This window comes from Lupinus angustifolius, unplaced genomic scaffold (genome assembly GCF_001865875.1).
Source record: "Lupinus angustifolius cultivar Tanjil unplaced genomic scaffold, LupAngTanjil_v1.0 Scaffold_25_166, whole genome shotgun sequence".
NCBI classification, from domain to species: Eukaryota; Viridiplantae; Streptophyta; class Magnoliopsida; order Fabales; family Fabaceae; genus Lupinus; species Lupinus angustifolius.
Genome location: NW_017720101.1, coordinates 1 through 23,027, shown reverse-complemented (window position 1 = coordinate 23,027; position 23,027 = coordinate 1). Strand labels below are relative to the sequence as shown.

At 31.3% G+C, this 23,027-nt stretch overlaps 1 protein-coding gene across 1 annotated transcript; it reads left to right on the top strand.

Annotated features, from left to right (window-relative positions):
* The first annotated feature begins 13,162 nt into the window (after positions 1 to 13,162).
* Positions 13,163 to 16,299, top strand: LOC109338414 (formin-like protein 4). Its single transcript, XM_019575647.1, has 2 exons — positions 13,163 to 14,428; positions 14,671 to 16,299. The coding sequence occupies exons 1-2, from the start codon at positions 13,344 to 13,346 to the stop codon at positions 15,884 to 15,886; spliced, it is 2,301 nt and encodes a 766-aa protein (XP_019431192.1). The 5' UTR covers positions 13,163 to 13,343; the 3' UTR covers positions 15,887 to 16,299.
* The last annotated feature ends 6,728 nt before the right edge of the window (positions 16,300 to 23,027 follow it).

Genomic DNA, 23,027 nt, shown 5'->3' with positions numbered 1-23,027 from the left:
AATTAATTATCATAATCAAATGAAATTTAATATTTTCATTATTACATCCTATTAAAGGAGAAATTCAATCAAAAACACAATAAAAAATCAAATAACAAAAATAATTGTTGATGACAATTATTTAGTTTTTAGATAATAGAGCAAAATACATTCAAAGACAATTATGTCTAATAATTTCAGTTTCTAAAGTGTAACTACCAATTAATATTACTTAATTAGCATTCCACAAATTTATTATCTATAATTATGTGAATTTATATTATATTTTTGTAATTCATCCATAAATTTAAACAAAAAAGAATATAAATGGAATTAAATATTAATATTCCATAAATTTATTACTTATATAGTAGAATATAAATTAAATTAAATTGTCTTTGGTGGTTATGACTGATATGATGAGCACGTTTACTATGATTAATTAGATAAAATATACATATTCAACAATTAAACATGCCAAATTATTTATGATGAGAATAAAAAAAATTAAAGATTATACTTACTAATATAAGGTTGACACATTCAGATAGTGAAAAATAATAATTTCGAATGTTAAAGAACAAACACATAATAAAATTAAAAAACTATTATTCTACACTCGGATAATGAATATAACCTCTAATCGTTGTATATAGGATGTGAGGTTTCTTTTCTGCAAATGTCGAAACAAAGAATATGGTCAATTCGTATTTCCTGTTTTAGAAAAATAACCACAAAGGAAAAAATATTTTAACAAATATCATGTGAGAAAAAATAATCAAATTCATTTATTGTGCAAAGAAGAATAAAATTGAAGATTTTAGTAAGATAGGGACACATAGAAATAATATTAACCCGTAGATATGCTTTAAGGAAGAGTCAAACTGCAAATGAAGAGATAAAATGATAANAAAAATACACTTTAAACAACATATTTATAAAATAAGAACAAATCTACAATGATGAAGTTAATGAATGAAAAAATCAATAAAAATACACTTTAAACAACATATTTATAAAATAAGAACAAATCTACAATGATGAAGTTAATGAATGAAAAAATCAATAAAAATACACTTTAAACAACATATTTATAAAATAAGAACAAATCTACAATGATGAAGTTAATGAATGAAAAAATCAATAAAAATACACTTTAAACAACATATTTATAAAATAAGAACAAATCTACAATGATGAAGTTAATGAATGAAAAAATCAATAAAAATACACTTTAAACAACATATTTATAAAATAAGAACAAATCTACAATGATGAAGTTAATGAATGAAAAAATCAATAAAAATACACTTTAAACAACATATTTATAAAATAAGAACAAATCTACAATGATGAAGTTAATGAATGAAAAAATCAATAAAAATACACTTTAAACAACATATTTATAAAATAAGAACAAATCTACAATGATGAAGATTTAGTATCGGATACAGAAGCCATATCATATTAAGTTTAACAAAATGAAGATTGACGAATGAAACATTGGATTATAGACATATGAGAGAAGAAGAGAGAAATATGAAATGAAAGGGGAGAAGAATGTGGAGAAATGAAATGATAATGGTGGAGAAGTAATTCACATGTGAAAAGAGATTCAATCCCCTTTATTGTGAGATGTAATTTCTTTATAGAATAAAAAATAAATGAACTCATTAATCATTAGAATTAAATTGTACAATGAACAAAAATGGAAGATTGACATGTTTTAGAGGAAAAGTTTTGATTGAGAGATTGACACATGTCATGAGAGACCTTTAGTTTTGATGAGATGTTAACACATGTCATGAGGGCTTGAGAGATTGACACATGTCATGAGGGAGTTTTTTTTGTTGTATAGGTAATAGAAGATATGTCTTCACACTACCGTATTTTGTTTGACTTAATTACATCTGCATTATTTTTTGTTTAAGAAGTTACATTTATCTCTCCCGTAAGGGTGATCAGTATAATGAATGTATATAATTAGGAGTGATTTGTGCAGGTTAAAAAAAGGAAGAGATAATTTGTATAATTTACTAAAATTCATGAGGTGTGAGTGTAATTAACTCTATTTTATATAAGAGTCAATAATAGTTAACACATGAATAATTAATGATGTGGTCACAATATAAAAATTATTACACTACATGTTATTATAAATAGTAAACTCTTAAGAAGAAAAAAATCATTATTCGTTAACTTTTGAAAATCAATATGTTGATTTTGGTTACAATTGAAAAGATGGTAAATTAACAATAATCCAATATTGAAAAATATTAATGAATATGTTGGTCCAATGTGTAAGTTTTTTAAAATTCAGAAGTATTCGCTATGAATTAAAAAATCAAAAAATGTTAATTAGATATGTTATTATATTCAAAGTTTGACTGATTCAAGGAAGATGAATTGATGGAGTTTTTGGTACATCAGAAATAAAAAAATAAGACTACAAACTTGATAGGTTGGTGAAAGGTTTTATTATATATTTTATCAAATATTTAATTGAAACATACTATTGAGTTGAAAATTTTATTTTTGAAAAAAATTATTATTACTAATCAATTCATTTTTTAACTTAATTCTATGATAGCGTAACTAAATTATGCAAACTCAATATTCTACAGTATCTTTTCTCGAAGAAACTATCTTACAGTAATGAATGATTATTTATTAATAATACAAAAGAACACTATCAAAGTAGTGTAACATCATTGTTATATGCGTACATGTTGATATAAGATACATTATGTTGGATCATTTTTAAAACATCTTTCAGAGTTTTCTTTTTTTAACTATTTTATCATATTTTTATATACAATATTTGATTTTGATCCAAAGATAAAACCATTAATTGATTTAGTTGTGCCAAGAAATGAACTAGTAACATTAGTGGGAGCCATTTTGAAAGCTATATCTAATTAATAATAAATTTAGTGAAGTTGAGAATTTAATCCACGCGTGAAACTACTGAAAGATGTCATATAAAAAGAATAATAGATAATAATAAACGTTTTTGTATTCTTATTTAACTATATCACAAAACAAATACACATAGACCGATTTACATAATTAATACAGTTAAAACACAAAATTCTGACTTTCTTTAGGATAATAATCTGGTGGCTTGGTCATTGTCTAAAAAGGAAAAAGCGTGTATACTACATATAATGAATAGTATGTTATGAGAATATTCCATTTGCACTTAATGAGTGAATATATTTATAAAACGAGGCAAAATGAGTACATAAGAAAGGTTTTGGACCCTTCCTTAAATTTGGATCCCCACCTAATGGTAGGAACATTTGCCATTATAAGGTTTTTTATTACCCTTTGGAAACAATGATGCAATTTCACGTTGTCATTACCACATTTGATGGGTCTTTTTTCAAAGATTAAATGACACGAGTGAGTGTGGACGAAAGGGTAAAAAAATAAATAAGTGCAATAAGTTTAAAAATCATATGATCATTTTTCCTTTTATTTATGATCAAACATCCAAATTTATCAACCCAAACATTAAAAAAAACTAAATAATAATAAATATTAAAAATATATATGTATAATAAAAACGGATCATTTTGATAAAAAAAATGTTTTTAGTGAGACATGATTCCATAAAAAATAATAAAAAATTCAAAATTTTGATTTAAGAAAACAAATAATTTTAGATTTCTTACTCATATGAAAACAGGTGTTAATGGCATAATGTTAGCCTAATGAGGGCCAGAATAATTTCAAAGTAATTCTCCTTCCCAAATTCTATTTTCTTTTCAAATTAAAAGGTTTTAAATGGTTTAATGGACACATAATTGCCTAAATAATGGTTTCAAAATAATTTTCCCTTCCAATTTTTGTTTTCTTTTAAAATGAAAATTAAAAATGGGTTTTAATTGGTTTAATGAGTATTTAGCTTAATTGACTCAATAATGATGCGATATCATCTCAGCTGAATAACATCTCCCAAATTTTATTTTATTATCATATAAAAATAAACAAGGTTTTAGATTGTTTAGTAGCCACTTAATTGAATCAATAATTAAGTAAAGAAGAGAATTTTCTATGTTTTAACTGTAAAAAACATAATGATACCTCCAAATTTTTTAGGAGAGGTCAAAACTGAGTTTAATATTTTCCTTAGTCGTGCAACTGATATTTAACCGAAAATTAGATCACCACCGTTGGTGACTCTACTTGAGAATTTTCTCCTAAAGAGTGATTACCTTTAATTGCATGACTTGATACCTTTTATTTAAAATCATTTATTTGCTTTTATTTTTTATTTTCCCTTAAATTTAGTACTTATACATACTTATCATTTTTTTGGGTGAGTATTTATTTCTTCCAATAAATGTTTTTTGTTTCCTACCTCACGAATATTGCACATTTTGTTATAACACATATGCTCTAAACCTGAGTATTAGAAGTTAGGATTGAGATAGAAGAGACATCTACTTTTGAAGTAATGGGCCTAGTATCATATTTGGTATTGGCGTAATGGACTACCCAATTTAATTGAGAGTTAGTTGTTTGAGGAGTTGTTTCCTTCTCGGTTCTAACCTATGATATTTATTTCCTTTCTTTCGAGATTGGATATAGTTTGGTGACCTAAAAGTCTAGAGCTTTTATCGTGTCCACTTTGGAAGCACATCTTCTGTCCAAGATGTGTACCACTTCATTTACCTTTTAATTTCCATTGATCAAAAAATATAAAGTTGATATATATTTAATTTTTGTTTTATTTTTCTAGCCAATAAAAAATAAGGGGTATGTAGAGTAGTACACATCTTAGAAAATAAGATGTGGCTCCCTTTAAACAAGACCTAGTACCACACTATATAGTTGTGACTTTTAGACTATCTAAAACCTTGTAAGCGTAACTAATTTAATACACAAAACATGTGCTTATTTCTATCTCTCAACATTTTTTTATCATCATAAATTGGGACCTATTATCCTTTAAATTAAGTAACTTTATCGTCTCTCATACCTAAGTGGTAGAGGATACCATAAAGATGTCAAATTTGTATGTTAAAGATTGAAAGTGCAAAGTATTAAGATAGCACTATTAGATTGCCTATGTTTTGATGAAGCAATGATTTAGTGAAAGCTTGAAGATAACTCAATAAATCAACATGTCAAGGACTTAAGCGCTTCATGTCTAGACTAGAATCATAAATAGAGTCATCATTAGTAGTCTTAGATATGTCTCTTAGTTATTGAGTCTAGGTTAGGTACACCTAGATGCAAATCTCACAAGTCCTAAAAACAATCATATCATTTACATGAGACATATCATCTAGATTATTATATGTTCATGCATTAATCATACATATTATATGTGCATCTTAGACATAACATAATGGTAAAACATGTTTAGTTGATAAGTATAACATATAGGTAGTTTACCATTTAATCTCTTAGTTGAAAAATATGTCAGATAATCGATTAAGCAAGGCGTTAATCGATTAACGTGAAATCAGTTTTAACAGATAACTGAAAAACAGAATTCAGTTATTCTCAATAGCCCGTTAATTGATAAAAAGGGCACTTAATCGATTAACTGGGCGTCTAACAACGTTTCTATATATAAATTGTGTTTTTACATCATGCTTCATACATTCATTCATTTTTAGAATTGCTAAGTTGCATATTTTTCGTGCTCATTGTGTGTCATATAGGCAGAGAGAAATGCATGTGAGATAGTGAGAGATAGTATCATGCTTAGGATTTAAAATGTTATCCAATTGCATGTGATTAAAAGTGTTCATCATACTATCTTTTCTTGCATGATTCTTGCATTTCTTTTAGAGATTTCGTAGGGTAGAAATTATATGTTTCTGCATAATTCTGAACTCATACATATTCTTGTTAATTTGTGAGATTTGTATAGGGTTTATAGTTAGATTTGAATTGTAATATTTGAGCCACATTGTGCATCATAATACTCTATTTTTGTGATGTTTTTGTGATAAGGAAAGCCATCTCTTGGTATCTCACCACCAAAGAAATTCAGTGAGTCTTCACCAAGACTTAGAGGTCTTGAGTTTAGAACATATTCTTGGCTGTGGCTAGATCGTAGGAAAGGTTTTCCTAGGCAAGTAGAGTAGTCAAACCAAGATAGGGGTTCTAGGAATTCAAGAAAGGAGCATCTAAGGTCTTGTATTGAAAGTGTGCATGTAATATACATTCGTTTCAATTTTAGTGAAGAAAATCTCCCAAGATCAGAAGGGAGGACTGAATGTAGTTTTATAGTGGACCGCAAAACGAACCAGGATAAAAGTCCTTATTGCAGGCTTTTTCTAACACTTATCTCTTTAATTTTCAAGTTGTTTAATTGCCTAATTTAAGTGATATTTTGAATCCTGTAATTTTGCCATATAGAGATTAATTTTGTTCAAATATATTTGTTGTATCATTTCTATAATATCGGTGAGTGGCTGTGCAAACAAGTCATTCAACAAATTGTTATTTTGTGCAATTTAATTGATTAAGTCAGTGGGTTAATCGATTAACTTGGCGTTTTCCACAATAGGGCTTTGGTGCAAAAAGCGGTATTTGGGAACCACAACACTTATTAAACCCCCTTCTAGGTGTGTTCTGTCTAGTGATACCTAACAAAGATAATATATCCTTGATAGGATTCCTCTACAGATAATTTTATCATAATAAAAAACTTGGGGAAACCGTCTTTGCCCCCAATAAGCTTTTATTATATGATAGTTCTCAATGCATCTTGACACATCACATTTTATAACAAGGTTTTGTCTCCCAAAATAGGATTCCTAATCTGATGGGCATAAAAATGCACAACCATCATTACTCATCATGTCCATGTACACAAGCATTCATCAAAAATACATTATTCATACCTTCATTCATTTATTCATCTATTGATACATGCGTAATTCAAACATTCATTCATATATTCAATAAAAATAAAAATAAAGGAAAATATATCATTCTTACATACATTTTTTTACTTATTGATTCATGTATGCATTCATATAAAATAAAAAATAAATTATTCAAATATTGTATTTCACTACAAAAGAATATCCTGTTAGCCACGATTACAACCGTGGCTATTGTACCATAAAACCGTGGCAAAATAGAGCAGCCACGGTTTCCACTACCCTAGCAATTACTGGCGTTGCAAAAATTTAGCCACAGTCGTTTTATGATATAGCTACGTCTGGAGGAAATATGGTAACATTTCTTTAACCACGGTTAAAACCGTGGCTAATGTGAACCATACCCGTGGCTAATTAATACCTTTATTTTAACAACAATTTAACCGTGGCTAATTATGTATTCAGTTATTTTCACACATATTCCTCTCCTAATCCTCTCTAACAATCATTATATTCCATATGCATTAATACTAACAAATTGGACCCAATATCTCAAATTATCACCACCTTCATCTTAAAATACTTCACAAATAAATAAGCATTAATAAGTTCGCATAGTATGTATCATTCAAACCAATTGTTGAAACATTCGAAATTTGGTTAAAAAGAGCATTAATATTTCTATAGTAAAAATTTCACGTATAATCACATGGAACTTCTAGTCTTGCCCACTTGATCACTTCAGCATCACCTTGAAGGAGTTTTGAGATCTGTGGTCCTCCTCCTTTATTTCAGAGTCCCTGGCTGCATCAATCTCAATAATATACACTCAATGATATAATAATAAATTTCTAAATTAAAAATTAAGTATTTGTTAAACTAATAACAATAGTAATAAAAGAATCATATAATTAGATAAGCAGTCATCTAAATTTACAAAGTGTAACATTCATTGTTGCTAGTGAGGAATCATAATATAAAATACTAAACTAATATAAGTTCATGAATATGTAAGCAATTGTAACTAAGAGTATGGAATATCTTGAGTGAAAGAGAGTAACTCGCTAATTTGTAAGTTAGAATAAGAAAACTTGTATTGGCCTCTTCCTGCAACTTCTGAGTACCACAATTTCCATGCTTCCATGTAATGGATGAAGAGTTCCTTCAAAGCTGCATCAAAAATAGAATATCAGATAAGTTTATATTTCAACAAATGTCAGTATTCAAGCCACTCCACGATAAAGTTTAAACAAAGCTTATAATCAATCTCCCTGTTACTTAACTGGTGAACTAAGAAATGTATGAATAACATCATTCATGTGGATAAAACCCAAGGTGCTTGGGAATTAAATGGACATTCAACTGTCACTATTTATTTAAGCCTTGCTGATTCCAGTTCTAGTTCAATATTTATGAAGTTTACACAAATCTATGAATTTGTTGAATATTATTACACTTTAAGTGTCATTACTATTCAATAACAATTTATCATAAGAGAATTTCATACAACTGTTGTTTATCATATCCTTTATTCTCTGTACTCGAGGATAATCTCAATATGACCCATATGATAAGAAAGTTGAAATCTCTGATTTTAAATGGCATATATAATTCCTCTCCTTGAAGAATAAACCATGTCTTAGTTAATTATCATCCCTTACTTCTGAATCATTAAACTTCCATAGGAGCCATATATAGCCATGCATTCTAATTAAATAAACACCTTATCTCACCTCAACCCCCTGCATTCTAACTTCAACTAAATTTCAGATCAAAATCAGAATACTTTTGCTACATTATAACAACTAAACCAATTGAAGCATAAAATGCAAAGAAAATACATTACCTTAAATGCTTTAGATGCTGATTTTAAAACCAACTATGGGATAAAGAATATACATGTCAATCATGCCCATGAAAGAAGCTTCCTAAGAGATCATGAGAATGATCAAGCATAAAAGTATCAGGTTAAAGAATGTGAAACTTTTCCCATTAGAATTGATAGAAATAACCACCCTTCATCACTCACTAAGCCACATCTTCTCGTCTCATTAGGGTACCAAAACCACGATGGGCCCAAAACATTATTCAATCAATGAGCAATGTTGAAGACATTTCTCAAGGCCTAGTTCACAATATAAATCAGGGTGAAATATATGAGCAATCACAACCAAATTTACAGAACCACTGAGCAAAAATGAACAGGAGAAAACCGAAAATACAGGCAAGTAACAAATTGTCATAAACATAACTAAAAGGGCAACCACCTGTACATTCTTGGGAGTAAGCGCAACACTATCCCTTTGGTCAATTGGTAATTCTGATCATTTTGATGTAGGAGACAGCAAAGGACTACAAAAATCTCAAATTTTAACCAAAATCTCAATACTGTCAGTCTTGAATTCTTGAAAGACACTAATAAATGATGATGAGAAAGTAACAATTGAACACCTAAAATGACATACCTCCTTTTTATGTTTTGATGCTTCTGTTTGTGGCTTCTGAACACATCAATGCTTCTGCTTTAATTCCCCCACAATCCTTATGGAAGCACATCAAATGTTTCAAGTTCTTCAATGTCTTTCTACTAATGACAATCTTCAACATCTAAGACTAAACTAACACATTGAGAATGCTTAAAGAACAATGCTATGGCAGAAGAAAATGCAAGCACAAAATGAATTGGTATAACAAAGATTTAAACTCAGGAACACACAATTTTAAGTTGATTAGGGAAAAAACTCGAAAAACAAACCATGATATTTTTCCTTGATTCAAGCTAATCTAGCATCTCTGATACTTAATGAAAATCAGTAGAAAACTAAGAGATTAGGAAAAAAAATAGAGAGTCTACAAAAAATTAAAGAAACCTTGATTTAAGCTAGTCCAACATCCTCTAAGCAAACAATTCTCAAATATTAGGAAATATAGATAGAAGAACTACAAAAATGTAAAATTAGAGACCAAGTATAAAGGAATATTAGTTGAAGAACTTACAAATTAGGGTTTAGCATTCACAATTTTAGAGAATTGAACTAAGAAGAAGGCTCCACTTTGACTCGTTTTTGAACAACGACTATAGTGAATGTCAGCGATGGTGAAATTGAGAAGAAGAAATCGAAATTAGGAAACTTATGAAATGAAATTGAAGATTAGGGAAGAAAAATATTAATAGAAAATACAAATTAGGGATGTCTATTCACCAGAGAATAACACTTCAAAATGAGTAATATTGGATTAGTGGAGACGAAGAACAGCGAGGCGGCGCTAATGGAAGCAACAGAGCAGAACGTCGCGTCAATGGCGATCGATTGAGGAAGGACCGAGTTCAAAAGAATTCGCTTCTGAAATGTGATTGTGAAATGCCATGAATGGCGATGACGATGGCAGCAAACGATTGTGGCGGTGTATAGTTGATGACAGCGAATAGTTGTGGCATTTGTGACGATACCTCCTTTATGGTGAGAAAAATGAGAAATTGAGTATGGGAGAAGAATCTCCATCGTTAATGAGAGACTGAGAGATATGATGGGTTTGTGGTGAAAGGAGATAGAGAAATTGGAAAATTTCCAGAATGGAGAAAAATGAATTAGAAAAAATGAGAATGACAGTAATAAGGAGAAGGAGAAAATACAAAGCCCACATATAATAATGTGTCTAATTATATCTAATTTTAAAACTCACCTACATTTCTAAGAAGTGTGGCTACCTAAGCGTGGCTATTAAGCATATTGTTTTGTAGTGTTTCTTGTATTCTAATACATTATCTCACCATTGCATTTCATATATCATCTTAAATTTCTTCACCCATTATCGTAAAAAATCAAAATATAAATCATTTCATACATTTTTAAATATTTCAATCATTATATTTTTTTAAAATATAATAACGCATTCCAAATCACATGCATCATAACTTCCATTTCTCAATTGTCCTAGTGCCTATAAAAAAAATCACATAAATTCCTTAACTACATCTCATACACTTCCATACATCATGTGCATCAAAATCTACAGTCTCATTTATTCATACATCTATAAATAAATCAAATACGCATGTCATGCATCTTAAGTGGTATATAATCAGGATTAGTATTACATGTACGATTTAAATTATATGTTACATTTTAGTGCAGTATATCTCCGTTTGACATTCATTTCTTTACTAATTACTTACCATATCCCTCATACCAACATGTTGTAAATTTGTAGTGTCTTGTAAGGCTCAATTAGATTAAAAAATACAAATAAATATTGAAAATATTAATGAAAAAATATACTTAGTCATAGTCATACTAGACTACTAGTTCTTTCTTTTTCTTAACCTTTCTGTTTTGGTCGTCAGAAAAAGTCATCTAAACTTTCTTGTTTCATACATAAATAAAAGTCAGATTGTAATAGTTGTTAAAAAAAATTGATTTGTAGTTAAAAAAAGAACATTAAGATATTCATTTTCTGTTTTTTAATAAGGGTAATGTTAGCTGGATTTATTTTAATACTTTCTATAGCTTAAAAGAAATTAATCTTGCACCTTGTCATTCTAGGTGAAACAAATTATTTGTTATCAAGTATCAATAATATACTTTAACTTTAACAATTTTAAATAAAATGTTTAATCATTCTAAGATTACATCAGATTCACTTTGTTTGAATAAAGATATTTTTTCTCACCAGATTTAGACTTCCTTCTCAAAAAAATTACAAATAATGAAAAGATTTAAAGAAAAGAGTAGGAATATATTTCATCTTATTCAATTTGTTAGGATAAAGATATTTTTATTTGCAATATTTTTGTTCCATCCCGGTCTAGGAAGACGCATCATGGTGAATGTGTTCCAGAGACCCTTGAATCTTGATCGAATAACCAGACAATTCAAAAGGTACACCGTTGATCGGACAAGATCTAGATAAAAGTACAAGGACATCTTCTATCATTTGTCTACCATGCCTTATGTATAGAGTTGTGATACTGTCTGAACAGCACAGACCCTGCCACAAGCCGCATGTCACCTACACATTATCCTCACTTTCTGTCAGGTGATAGAGACATACCTAGAATATAGCTTCTCAACCAATCAAGGCTATAAATCAACTATCCATAAAGTTGAACCTACCAGAGCTGTCCAACACGAGTAAAGCGATCCCTACTTGTCTGGAACAAGCCCGACAAGACCAGATGGTCGTCTAGGCCAACAACATCTGGTAGCGAATATTCCATGCACCTCGGCACTATAAATAAGGGGACTCCCCATAAGTAAGTAACACTTAATCTCAACTCTCTCGCTTACTATCTATCGTATTTTATATTCTCTCTTTACGCATACATCTCTCATATACTATCTTGAGTGTCGAAGAACCTTTTCAGATAACTCCCTAAATGCTCCCAGACAAATATCAGGCAACATCAAGAAAACTTTCTACCGGATCACGGTCTGTCTAAACCGGATCCACCAAAAAAGAAGAACAATTTTCACTTTCCTTCTTTAAAAATTACAAATAATGAAGAGAAGAAAAATTGGGGGATTTATTTTACCTTCAAATTAGTGATAACTTTGATCATAATTGGTATATAATCAAATTTATCAAGCATATTATAAGATGTGTGATTGTTGCTTGTATATATATTTCAATTAAAAGATTAGTCTTTAATTATTAGCTAGGTAAACCTCATGCACATTAAAAAAAGTATTTGGCTAAGATCAACCTTGGAAGGTAGGCATCAGATACATTTGAACAATCTTGTGATCATCATGGTCATCCAAGAAAGCAAAAGGCCACAATCAAAGGAAAAAGTGAAGCCTGCCCCAATATTATATTTTCAAACCACTACACATAGTATAGGCTATAAGTCACTTCATTGTCCTAACTAATAGCCAATTTGGTGAGCTACTTTACTCAATTCTCAGTATTCAATCCTTGTGATGGCTCCATCAGGGTCATTAAGTCACAACTAAATTAATGCAGTAGTTAAATTAAGTAGGGAAAGACAATATAGAAAAGAGGGAAGAGAAAGTGAGTAGAATGTTAAAATGTTTAGACTCCAAACTCTAAAACATGCTTAAAAAGGACCCCAAACTTGTGCTTTGAAATTATCAATTTTAACAATTTAGATGGTGAAAGACTATTTTGCATCACAATTTTTAACAATTAAGAGTTTATGGTATGTTTTATACATTTTAAAAATATAAGAACTACATCAGAAGACATGCTAGGTTCTAGAGAGTTTTAGACTTTCCCTAAAAAAAAGTGTATACAATGTCCTAATCAAGATGTCAACAAAACTTTTCCATTTATGTTTGACAAAGTAAACTAGTCTCTTTCAAACTAATACCAGTTCTTCTTGTACCAAATCATCACTCAACAGCATCTATTACTTTATTCTAGGATTAAGGATCATCTTCATTCAAGACTTAACTGCTTACACTCTTTTGAAACTGTCAACAAACAAAAACATAAGACAAAAACCAAACCATATTTGTTTTCAGAACCTTAGTTTCCTCAAAAACTTTGAATATGATGCTTCTTCAATCATCATGGCTTCTTTTGTGTCTTGTTTTTGTTTTAAACAGTTTTTTAACAATACCACCCTGCCATTGCCAGATTATTTCTCCTCAGAACATTGAAACCTTCTATCCTAATGAAACTTCTGCCTCAAAACCAACACCACAAAATCTTGCGCCACCACCACCAAGGCCTCAACCACAACCATCACCACAAGCACAAGAACTGGCACCAGGACCCGTAGCAGCATCGACAAGTACTTCATCGAAAGGTAAGATAGCGATTGCGGTAGCTGCAAGTGCAGCAAGTACAGTAGTTGTTTGTGGTATACTTTTCATTTTATATCAAAGGTGCTTAAGGAAAAGAAGGAGAATTGAGATGAAAAATACTAATATTGTGGTTCAAGGAAATGTGTTTGAGAGAATAGATGGAAATTTGAAGGGAATGATTGTGGATGAGGATGGTTTGGATGTAATTTATTGGAGAAAACTTGAAGGGAAAAACTCTAAAAGGGATCTTCATAAAGAGGTCTTTCATAGTCCTAAAAACAAAGAAAAAGAAGATGAAGAAAATGATCATGAAGAAAATCAAGTGACAAATTTCAAGTCCATCCAAGAAATTCCTCTACATAGAGGGAAATCTTCAACTTCTCACATAAAAGAGGATGAACCATATAGAATTACAAGAATTCCTCATAATGCTTCTTCTTCTTCTTCTTCTTCTTCTGCTTCCACTCCTCTTCCCACTTTTGTTGCATCAGATAAGAAACAAGAGTCTCCAATTCAACCTTACACTGCAACCCTTCAATCTTCACCATCACCAGCTTCAACTCTTCCACCTCTTCCACCTCCTCCACCAATAACAGCTACAAAGAGTCCATCTCCACCACCTCCTCCATCAAAGGAAGGTGGTAATTTGAAGTCATCATCAAAACCAGTACCTCCACCAATTAAACAAAGAAACTCTTCAGGGAAAGGTAGCATGTCAGAGACAAGAAATGATGAAGTCAAACTGAAGCCTTTGCATTGGGATAAGGTGAATACTAACAATGCTGATCACTCAATGGTTTGGGACAAAGTTGATGGTGGTTCTTTCAGGTATTATATTTTGTAAATATTATTATACATAAATTTAGAGGATGAGCCTCGGCACAATAACAGTACCATGAGTTTAAGTCGCGGGAAAAGTTTCCTTCCTTGGGGTAAGGCTGTGTATGTTTACTTTCCCCAAACTGAGGAAGCCTTGTGTACTGATACGCCTTTTTTACTATGCATACATTGATTGATCTTTTCATTGTAGTTTTACTTAACACACTAAGATTTTGGATTCAATATTTCAGTGTTGATCAAGATCTTATGGAAGCTCTCTTCGGTTATGTCGCCACCAATCGAAAATCCCCCAAAGGAAAGAATGATTCTATGAGTCCAAGCAAGGCTGGCATACCAACAGCGACACGAATTTTTCTTCTTGATCCCAGAAAATCACAGAACATTGCTATTGTTTTGAAATCTCTTGGAGCAACGCAAGATGAAATTCTTGAAGCACTCATTGATGGCAGAGGCCTTAATGCAGATACCATTGAAAAGCTTGCTAGAGTTTTTTCTCCAACACAAGAAGAACAATCTCTTATCCTTGAATACAAAGGAGACCCAACAAGACTAGCTACAGCTGAATCTTTCTTATATCACATCCTCAAATCTGTTCCTTCGGCATTTAAGCGCTTGAATGCCATGCTATTCAGGTTGAACTATGACTCCGAGATTCTCGATATCAGAGAATCTTTGCAGACACTTGAATTGGGATGTAAGGAGCTTAAAAGCCAGAGACTATTTGTGAGGCTTCTTGAAGCAGTGCTAAAGACAGGAAATCGTATCAACGCTGGTACTGCAAGAGGTAATGCTCATGCTTTCAATTTGGATTCTCTAAGGAAACTCTCTGATGTGAAGAGCACTAATGGAGAAACCACATTACTTAACTTTGTGGTCGAAGGAGTGATCCGTTTGGAAGGAAAACACATCGCTTTTAATCGCAGCCTTAGCCGAAGCAGCAGTAGAAACAGCAACAGCGATGTAAATGCAAACTCTAAGAACAATGCTACTCCTTCAAATGAAGATAAAGAAAGGGAATATACAATGCTAGGATTACCAATTGTTGGAGGGATCAGTTCTGAATTCTCTAACCTTAAGAAAGCAGCACTTATAGATTATGACAGTTTAGTCGGTTCAATCTCAGCCTTATCAACCCGGATAGTCGAAATTCAGAAACTTGTTTCCGAATGTGGAAATGAAGGAGGGAATTTTGTGAAAGAATTCAACCATTTAATTCGAGGCGCTAACGAAGAATTGAAATTAGTAAGAGATGAGCAAACAAGGGTAATGCAGCTTATCAAGAGAACAGCAGAATACTATCAAGGTGGAGCTTCAAAAGGAACTTCAGGACATAAGTTTCAATTATTTGTCATAGTCAAGGATTTTCTAGGAATGGTTGATCAAGCCTGCATAGAAATCGCGCGTAACTTGCAGAAGAAGAAAACACACAAGGCAAGTTCTGGCTAATAATCAGCACAAACTGCTAGAACATATATCAACAACTCCATATATGGCATCAATTATTCAACTTTATGGTTTTGGATCATACAAATGAGGGACTGAAGTTCTATAAACCAAAGTTCTGATTCATTATTGTTTCATTCAAAGCCTTAATAAATGACACAAATTATGATGGCATGAGGATTCAGAATAGAGAGAGTTGGAACTGGATGATACTCAAAGACTAATGTTACTACTAACCATTGGATATTCATAAATGCTATGGAAGCTAGCTATGATGGATTGTAGAGTTCAGAAGCTGAAAACATCTTCATGGTTTTACCATTTTTAGACTATTAAACAATTAAAATGTATGTGTCAGTGTATGAATCACTATAGCTATTGACTATTTTTTGTTAGAAAATATGAGCTAATATAGTGATAATGGGTAGATGGACCTAATACTTCATCATTGTGATTCTTAAAATAAAATCTATATTTAAATTGCGGTTACAATCACGATTGTGGTTATTGTAATTAGTGTTATTTTAGCAACTGCAGAATGGATTGTGACCATTGTAGTGTGAATTAATTTATGATTAATTTTTTTAATTTGATACAGTTTGGTGCTGCTTGGCATAGTGTGATGCAATTGCGTTGTGACTGATGCAGCTGCATCATTATGATATGGTGTCACATTATAATTGCGGTATAATGCAGTTATGGTAGTCACTGTAATTACAATATTGTGGTCACATCAAATGGTGGGGTCCACAATATAAAATAATGTTTAGAAGTGTTGGTCCTTAGTCATTACTAAACACATTTAGTAGTTATTCAACACCTTGCCTCATTGACTTGGTGTTCTATAATAATATATGGCACTTATAGATTTCTTACAATCTTAAGTGTCATTGTTGGATTCTTTTAACATCATCAAGCACAACTTGTTTGTATTCTTCTTATTTTTTTTTTTGTCTTAAACTTTGTAAATTTTGATAAAATGGGTATATTTGTATTTTTAAACTTTTTTCAGATAAGAAGCCAAGGCAAATTGACTTGGTATGGATCACACAGTTCACAAGGAAACAAGTCTAAACACATTTAGAAGAAAGTTGACTTAATGAGCCACAACTAAAATGTCACGTTTGAAAAGTGAGATTGCTTAAGAAAATGTTAATGAAATTAATGTTACATATATTTGGATTTGTAGAGGCTTATCTTATCTAGGACTTAGCTAGTTGTGTTTATCTTATTAATTATGATTTGGATCATTATTATCTTACCATTTGTAACGATTTTTACCTATATAATAAATTGCTTAAACTAATTTACCAAATTTTACCATCATAAACTTTAAGATTAACTCCAGTAAAGAATGGTATTTCTATGCTAACATTCTCATTTCCCTACTACCCCTTAGGTCCAATGGGATCTTACAAGCACCCAACAAAAAATGTCTATATGGTGTACTAAGTGGAAATCCCTTGTAATTGTGATTTTAACATTAATATGAATTAAGATTGAACCTAGAACTTTATGCTTAAACCAACATAACTCACATTGATATAGAACAAAGATATGTTTTCTTAAACTATGTTACAAATCCTATCTTGTATTTCGTTTCCATGAATCACAAATCTGCAGCGATGTTTCTGTATAACACATAAACAAATAATTCTAAATTCACTCCCAACATTCAATAAATTTTTCCAATATACTATTATATAGCAAAGCTCAATAAATGATGAATGGGGAAATGGAGTATGTTAATTTCGGTGTGGTTGTTAGTTTATTGACCTGTTTTTCTGCTAATTTAGTTTTGGGTCACATAACTCAACTAATCTAATTCATAAGTCCTCCATCCCATCTACTGTCTTTGAATATATCTATTTCTTAATATATCTCCTAATCTTATCATTTTAAATTTTCTTGTTAATAACAATTGTCATAAAATTGGAAAATTATTCACTCGGTCATATACTAGGTTGGTTGGACAGTTGGACTAGTCAATCAATGGCTTGACCATTTGACTCAATTTATTAAAAAATTTAAAAAATTCATCATAGTGGCTAACATATATAATAATTCTATACTCAAAATTTAAAAACATTATATCATACAAATATCTAATTAAATAACCAATAAAGAATGTTTTATTTTTAAAAATGTTACGAATAAGTGAAAACATCACTAAACAACATAAGTTTTACGCTTTATTTACAACAACAAAAACAAATAACTTTAAAAGGTAATTAAACAACTAAGATTTTACTAAAACATAACCTAACAAGTGATAAATATAATTATAAATAAGTTTAAAGCACTAGATTTTTTCCATCTTAAATCAATGTCATGTTAGTATTTTTAGCTTAAATCAATCGGTGTAAAATGATTTATTCCAATTTTAATACAAAACTGATTAGATGGGTAACTCAAATCGATCAAGTATCCAATTTAGAATTAAACTTCTTGAGCAAAATCAATTTTTATATATTCTATCGAATCAAATATGATAGACACTTATTCAATAATTTTGCCAAGTCTCAAAACTTTTGATATTTGAGGTTATAATAAGCATAGCTTAAGAAATTAATAAATGATATAAAAATTAAATATAATTTAATTAAAATATTCCTATGAGTTTTCTATCATAAATTTCATTCTAATTCCAATAACGTATCTACATAATTTATAAAATCAATAATTTGACTGAAATATGTCTATTTATTTTTCTATCATAAATTTCATTCTAATTGCAATAATTTGAAAATAAGTTATTAGGAGAGAGTGATACAATGAATGAATAGTAGAGGGAAGTAGTTCCATCCTAATTCCTAATGCGCATTGAAACATTATTAATAGAGTGATACATTGAAAAGTGAAGACAAATTTGGAATAGAATGCAAAAAAGATTATTAAATTATTTTAGAAAAAACGCTCTGATAAATAAAGGTGGATTTGAGAAATTTATATAATTTATCTTGATTACACAAAACATAAACATATATACAATCATATAAAAACCAACAGATCAAATGTTTTGGAACAAATGAAACATTTTAAACTTACATTTGTGTTATGTGATCCAAACAGTAACGCTATTTGACGTCCCATGAATACTTTTACGTAATTTTAGAATATATATAGTATATAAAGTAATATTAGGCATAAGATATATAGTATATGCATAAATGAATAAATATAATTAAAAAAACCCCACAAAAATACCTTCTAAGCTATGATAAATTAACAGAAATTTTAAAATAGTTTAATATTTATGGAAAAAATTTATGTAGTGAGTACATCATCTATTAATCATATGTATTACTTTTATTTAAGAGTTATTGATAATTCATATATTAATAATGAGTGATGAACTAATAATATCAAAACTTTTTATACTATTAATACATACAAATTAAACTTATTTTAAAAATACTTAAAATATTGTGGATAAAATAAGCTGAAAAAAATAAAACTGTAATTATTATTTTAATTGATATTATAAAAAATGTATAATGGTATTAATAATCATTGATTGGATAAGGGAATGGAGAACCGAGAGTGCTTTGAGTTTCAGTTTCTGGCAGGCTTTTAGTGACCATGACCGCCTCTGGAGAAAGAGATCGAGATGAATGTGGAGAATATGAAAGTATCATTCCAAGACAAGGTCCTAGCGGACAGACACTCTCTACCAGTGGAGTAAGGATCTTCTCTATTAGGTAAGTGTCACACAATAACACACAAAATATAATATGCAATGACATTTTTATCTTTTTGTTTATTTATATTTTTGTCATTGAAAACTGAGTAAAAAAAAATCACTTCCTCTCTGTTATGGAGAGGATCCTTGTTCTTATCAGTGAGGGAGGAGGTTGATCTTATTGCTAAAGGTCTGGCCTATGTGGATTTAATAGGCGAAAATTGTCTGCTTCCTACTATCACTTTTGATGCCAATGTGATCCAGACATATAGTTTGGAATGGAGGGACTCTATTATTGTCACTTTGATCGCAAAGAGATTGAGTTTCAAATTGACGCGGGACAGGCTTAAGGCTGTTTAGAAAACAACAGGTGACTTGGACTTGATGGACATTGAAAATGGTTTCTTTATGATAAAGTTCGATCTTGCTGCAGATAGAGACAAGGTCTTGGAAGGTGGCCCTTGGATTATTTTAGATCATTATGTTGCCATCTCCAATTGGTCCCTGAAGTTTGATTCAACGACATCTACGGTAACCAAAACTCTTGTGTCGGTTAGGCTTATTGGGCTGAACATGTTTTATGATAAGTGCTTTCTTCTTCCTATTACTTATGTAATTGGATGACCAATTAAAATCGATAATAATACCTTGAAGTTTGCTCGAGGCAAATTTACTCCCATTTGTGTGGAGATAGACTTGAGTCAACATGTGGTAGAGAATATTTGTGTCCAAAAAGGCATTGGCATAAGGTTGACTATGAAAGTCCACATATCCTTTGTGGATCATGTGGCTACTATGGGCATGTCTCTCACAATTGCTCTAATTCTAAGTCCACCATGGCCCAACAGGGCACCCATGAGCCGCCACCTTCAGAGGGTATCCATCTACAATCAATGGAGGAGGAACGTTGGAAAGGAGATCATGGAACAGGTGACTAGGTTAATTACACCATTAATGCTCCATTATTGACTGCATGCCTAACGGAACTAGAAGTTACAAACCCTCATGGTGAGTGGATGATGGTGACTAGGGGGAAAAGAAATCCTAAAGGTGCTAACTCAGGTGCATTTAAAAGGCATTAATTCTATTAAAAATCATCGTGGTTCTATGGAGAATATATCCACTTCTAAAAAACCTGTGTGGTGGGGGGATTCTTTGGATTCTGGTGAGCCCTCACGTTTTAATGCAGCCAATAATATTAAAGCATCAGAGATGAAAAAGAGGTAACGATTAAACTCATTAACTACTGGAAATTTAATGCATTTTAATGTTGGGATTAAGGAACCTGCACCGGTTTCTATTTTGAACCAAGGAGTTAAATGCTTCTAAGTTTTTGAGCAAGGCATTGATGGGGCATTCAACACCAACGGCTACAACGATTCATGGAGTCTATTCACCTTGTGTTTCGGCTTCTTCCTTGGAGTTTAATGATCCTAGTTTTTTTAATACCAAATTAATGAATACGGTTCCTGCTTCTCTCCCTCCCTCGGCTGATATTATTATGGCATTAAGTGCCTCCAAAAATTTGGCTAAACCCACTCTAGCACAAGGAACACGTGGACAATACCCTTAATCATATGAGTGGTATTGTTGGAGAATATCTCTATCTGAAATCCATAGATTAAACACGGAAGTACTTATGACCATGACTTTGTTCTTATAACCTAATGTTTATGCCCATACATAAATCCAACTGGAACAACCATGGTCCAGACCGAATAAACCCCAAATGAGTTCATGGTGAAGATGAAGAACATACCTTGTTGAGCCAGTTCTGGAATCTAGAAAGTATAAGGGTTCGATGATTTTCCAGATGTTAGAGTCCGAATGGTTTTCCTTATGCTTCTCTAGAGGGGAATGAGAAAACCAAAAGCTTGCGAGTGTGCCTTATGGTGAGAGTGAATCTTGATGTGATGGAGTTGTGATGGAATGTTATCTTATATATGATAACTCTTCACTATTCCCTTTATTCTCATCAGCCTATTCAACAAAACTCATTGCTCTACAAATGGGGACCATAACCCATAAAAGTAACCACGTAGTGGTTACTACTTTAGTTGTAATAATTCTGATTCAGTCCCTTCATCAAATCAGAAATTGCCTGAAGGTATCTACACTTGTAATATTTCATAACACATATGCCCTTAGCCACCAAATTAATTCTTGAGGATCATTTTATATTTTGGCTAATTAAATAATGGTCATAACACAATTATAGAATGATATTTGTGACCCATAAATTGTCAGAAATTCTAACAATCTCCCACTGGTCACACATATGATTCTTCATACGTATTATCCTTAATGTGCGCTTAAATATTGCCATTATGACTTAGGCATGCCTAAATTATCCCGTCCATTAGTCGTGTCTCCATATCGAATCATAGTGAACTTTGCCATATCAATCATGGTTAATTCAACAATGATCACCAACATTGACACAACTAAATGACATAGATTCATCATGAAATGTGTAGCATGAAAATCACATGAATATGATCAGTACATGTCAATTTTCAACTGGTCTTATTTGACTTTAGTGAGATCCTTAATAATAACATAAAACCTTATTGTACAAAGCATAAAGACAGAATACCAAACTGAATGATTAATCAACTGAAGTTTGAATACAAAGTATTCATACAAAATACCCAAATTACATAGAACATGATAAAAGTTATGCGCAATCTAACTCCTACTAAACTAAAAATCTTCACATAGCAAAACACCCATGTGAACAGTATGCTCATGAAAGACCTTGGGTGTGATGGATTTTGTAAGAGGATCCGTAATCATGGAGTTAGTGCCTAAGTGTTCTATGGAAAGCTGTCCACTTTGTACCTTCTCCATAACAACTAGGAACTTAATGCCTATGTGTTTCGACTTTGCCGAACTCCTATTGTTGTTTGAGAACAACACGGCTGATTTATTGTCACAATATAACTTTAGTGGTCTTTCAATCCTTTCCACAATCCCCAGCCCAGTGACAAAATTTCTCAGCCATGATAACTGAAGTGATGCCTCAAAACATGCTATATATTCTGCTGCCATGGTGGATGAAGCTACAAGGTTTTGCTTGGAAAAACGCCAAGAAACTGCACCACTAGCTAACAAATAAACATAGCCCGAAGTAGATCGTCTACTTTCTTGGCATCCCGCAAAATCGGAGTCAGAATACCCAATGATCTCTAATTGGTCTGATCTCCTATATGTGAGCATATAGTCTTTTGTTCCCTTTAAGTACCTCATGACCCTTTTGGTTGTTTTCCAATAGTCCATTCCTGGATTACTCATATATCTGCCTAAAACCTCAACTATGAATGCTATATCCGGACGCGTACATACTTGAGCATACATAAGACTCCCTACAGCTGATGCATAAGGGATCTTTTGCATTTCCTGAATTTCCAGATTTCCTTTAGGGCACTGATTGAGACTAAATTTGTCTCCCTTAACAACTGG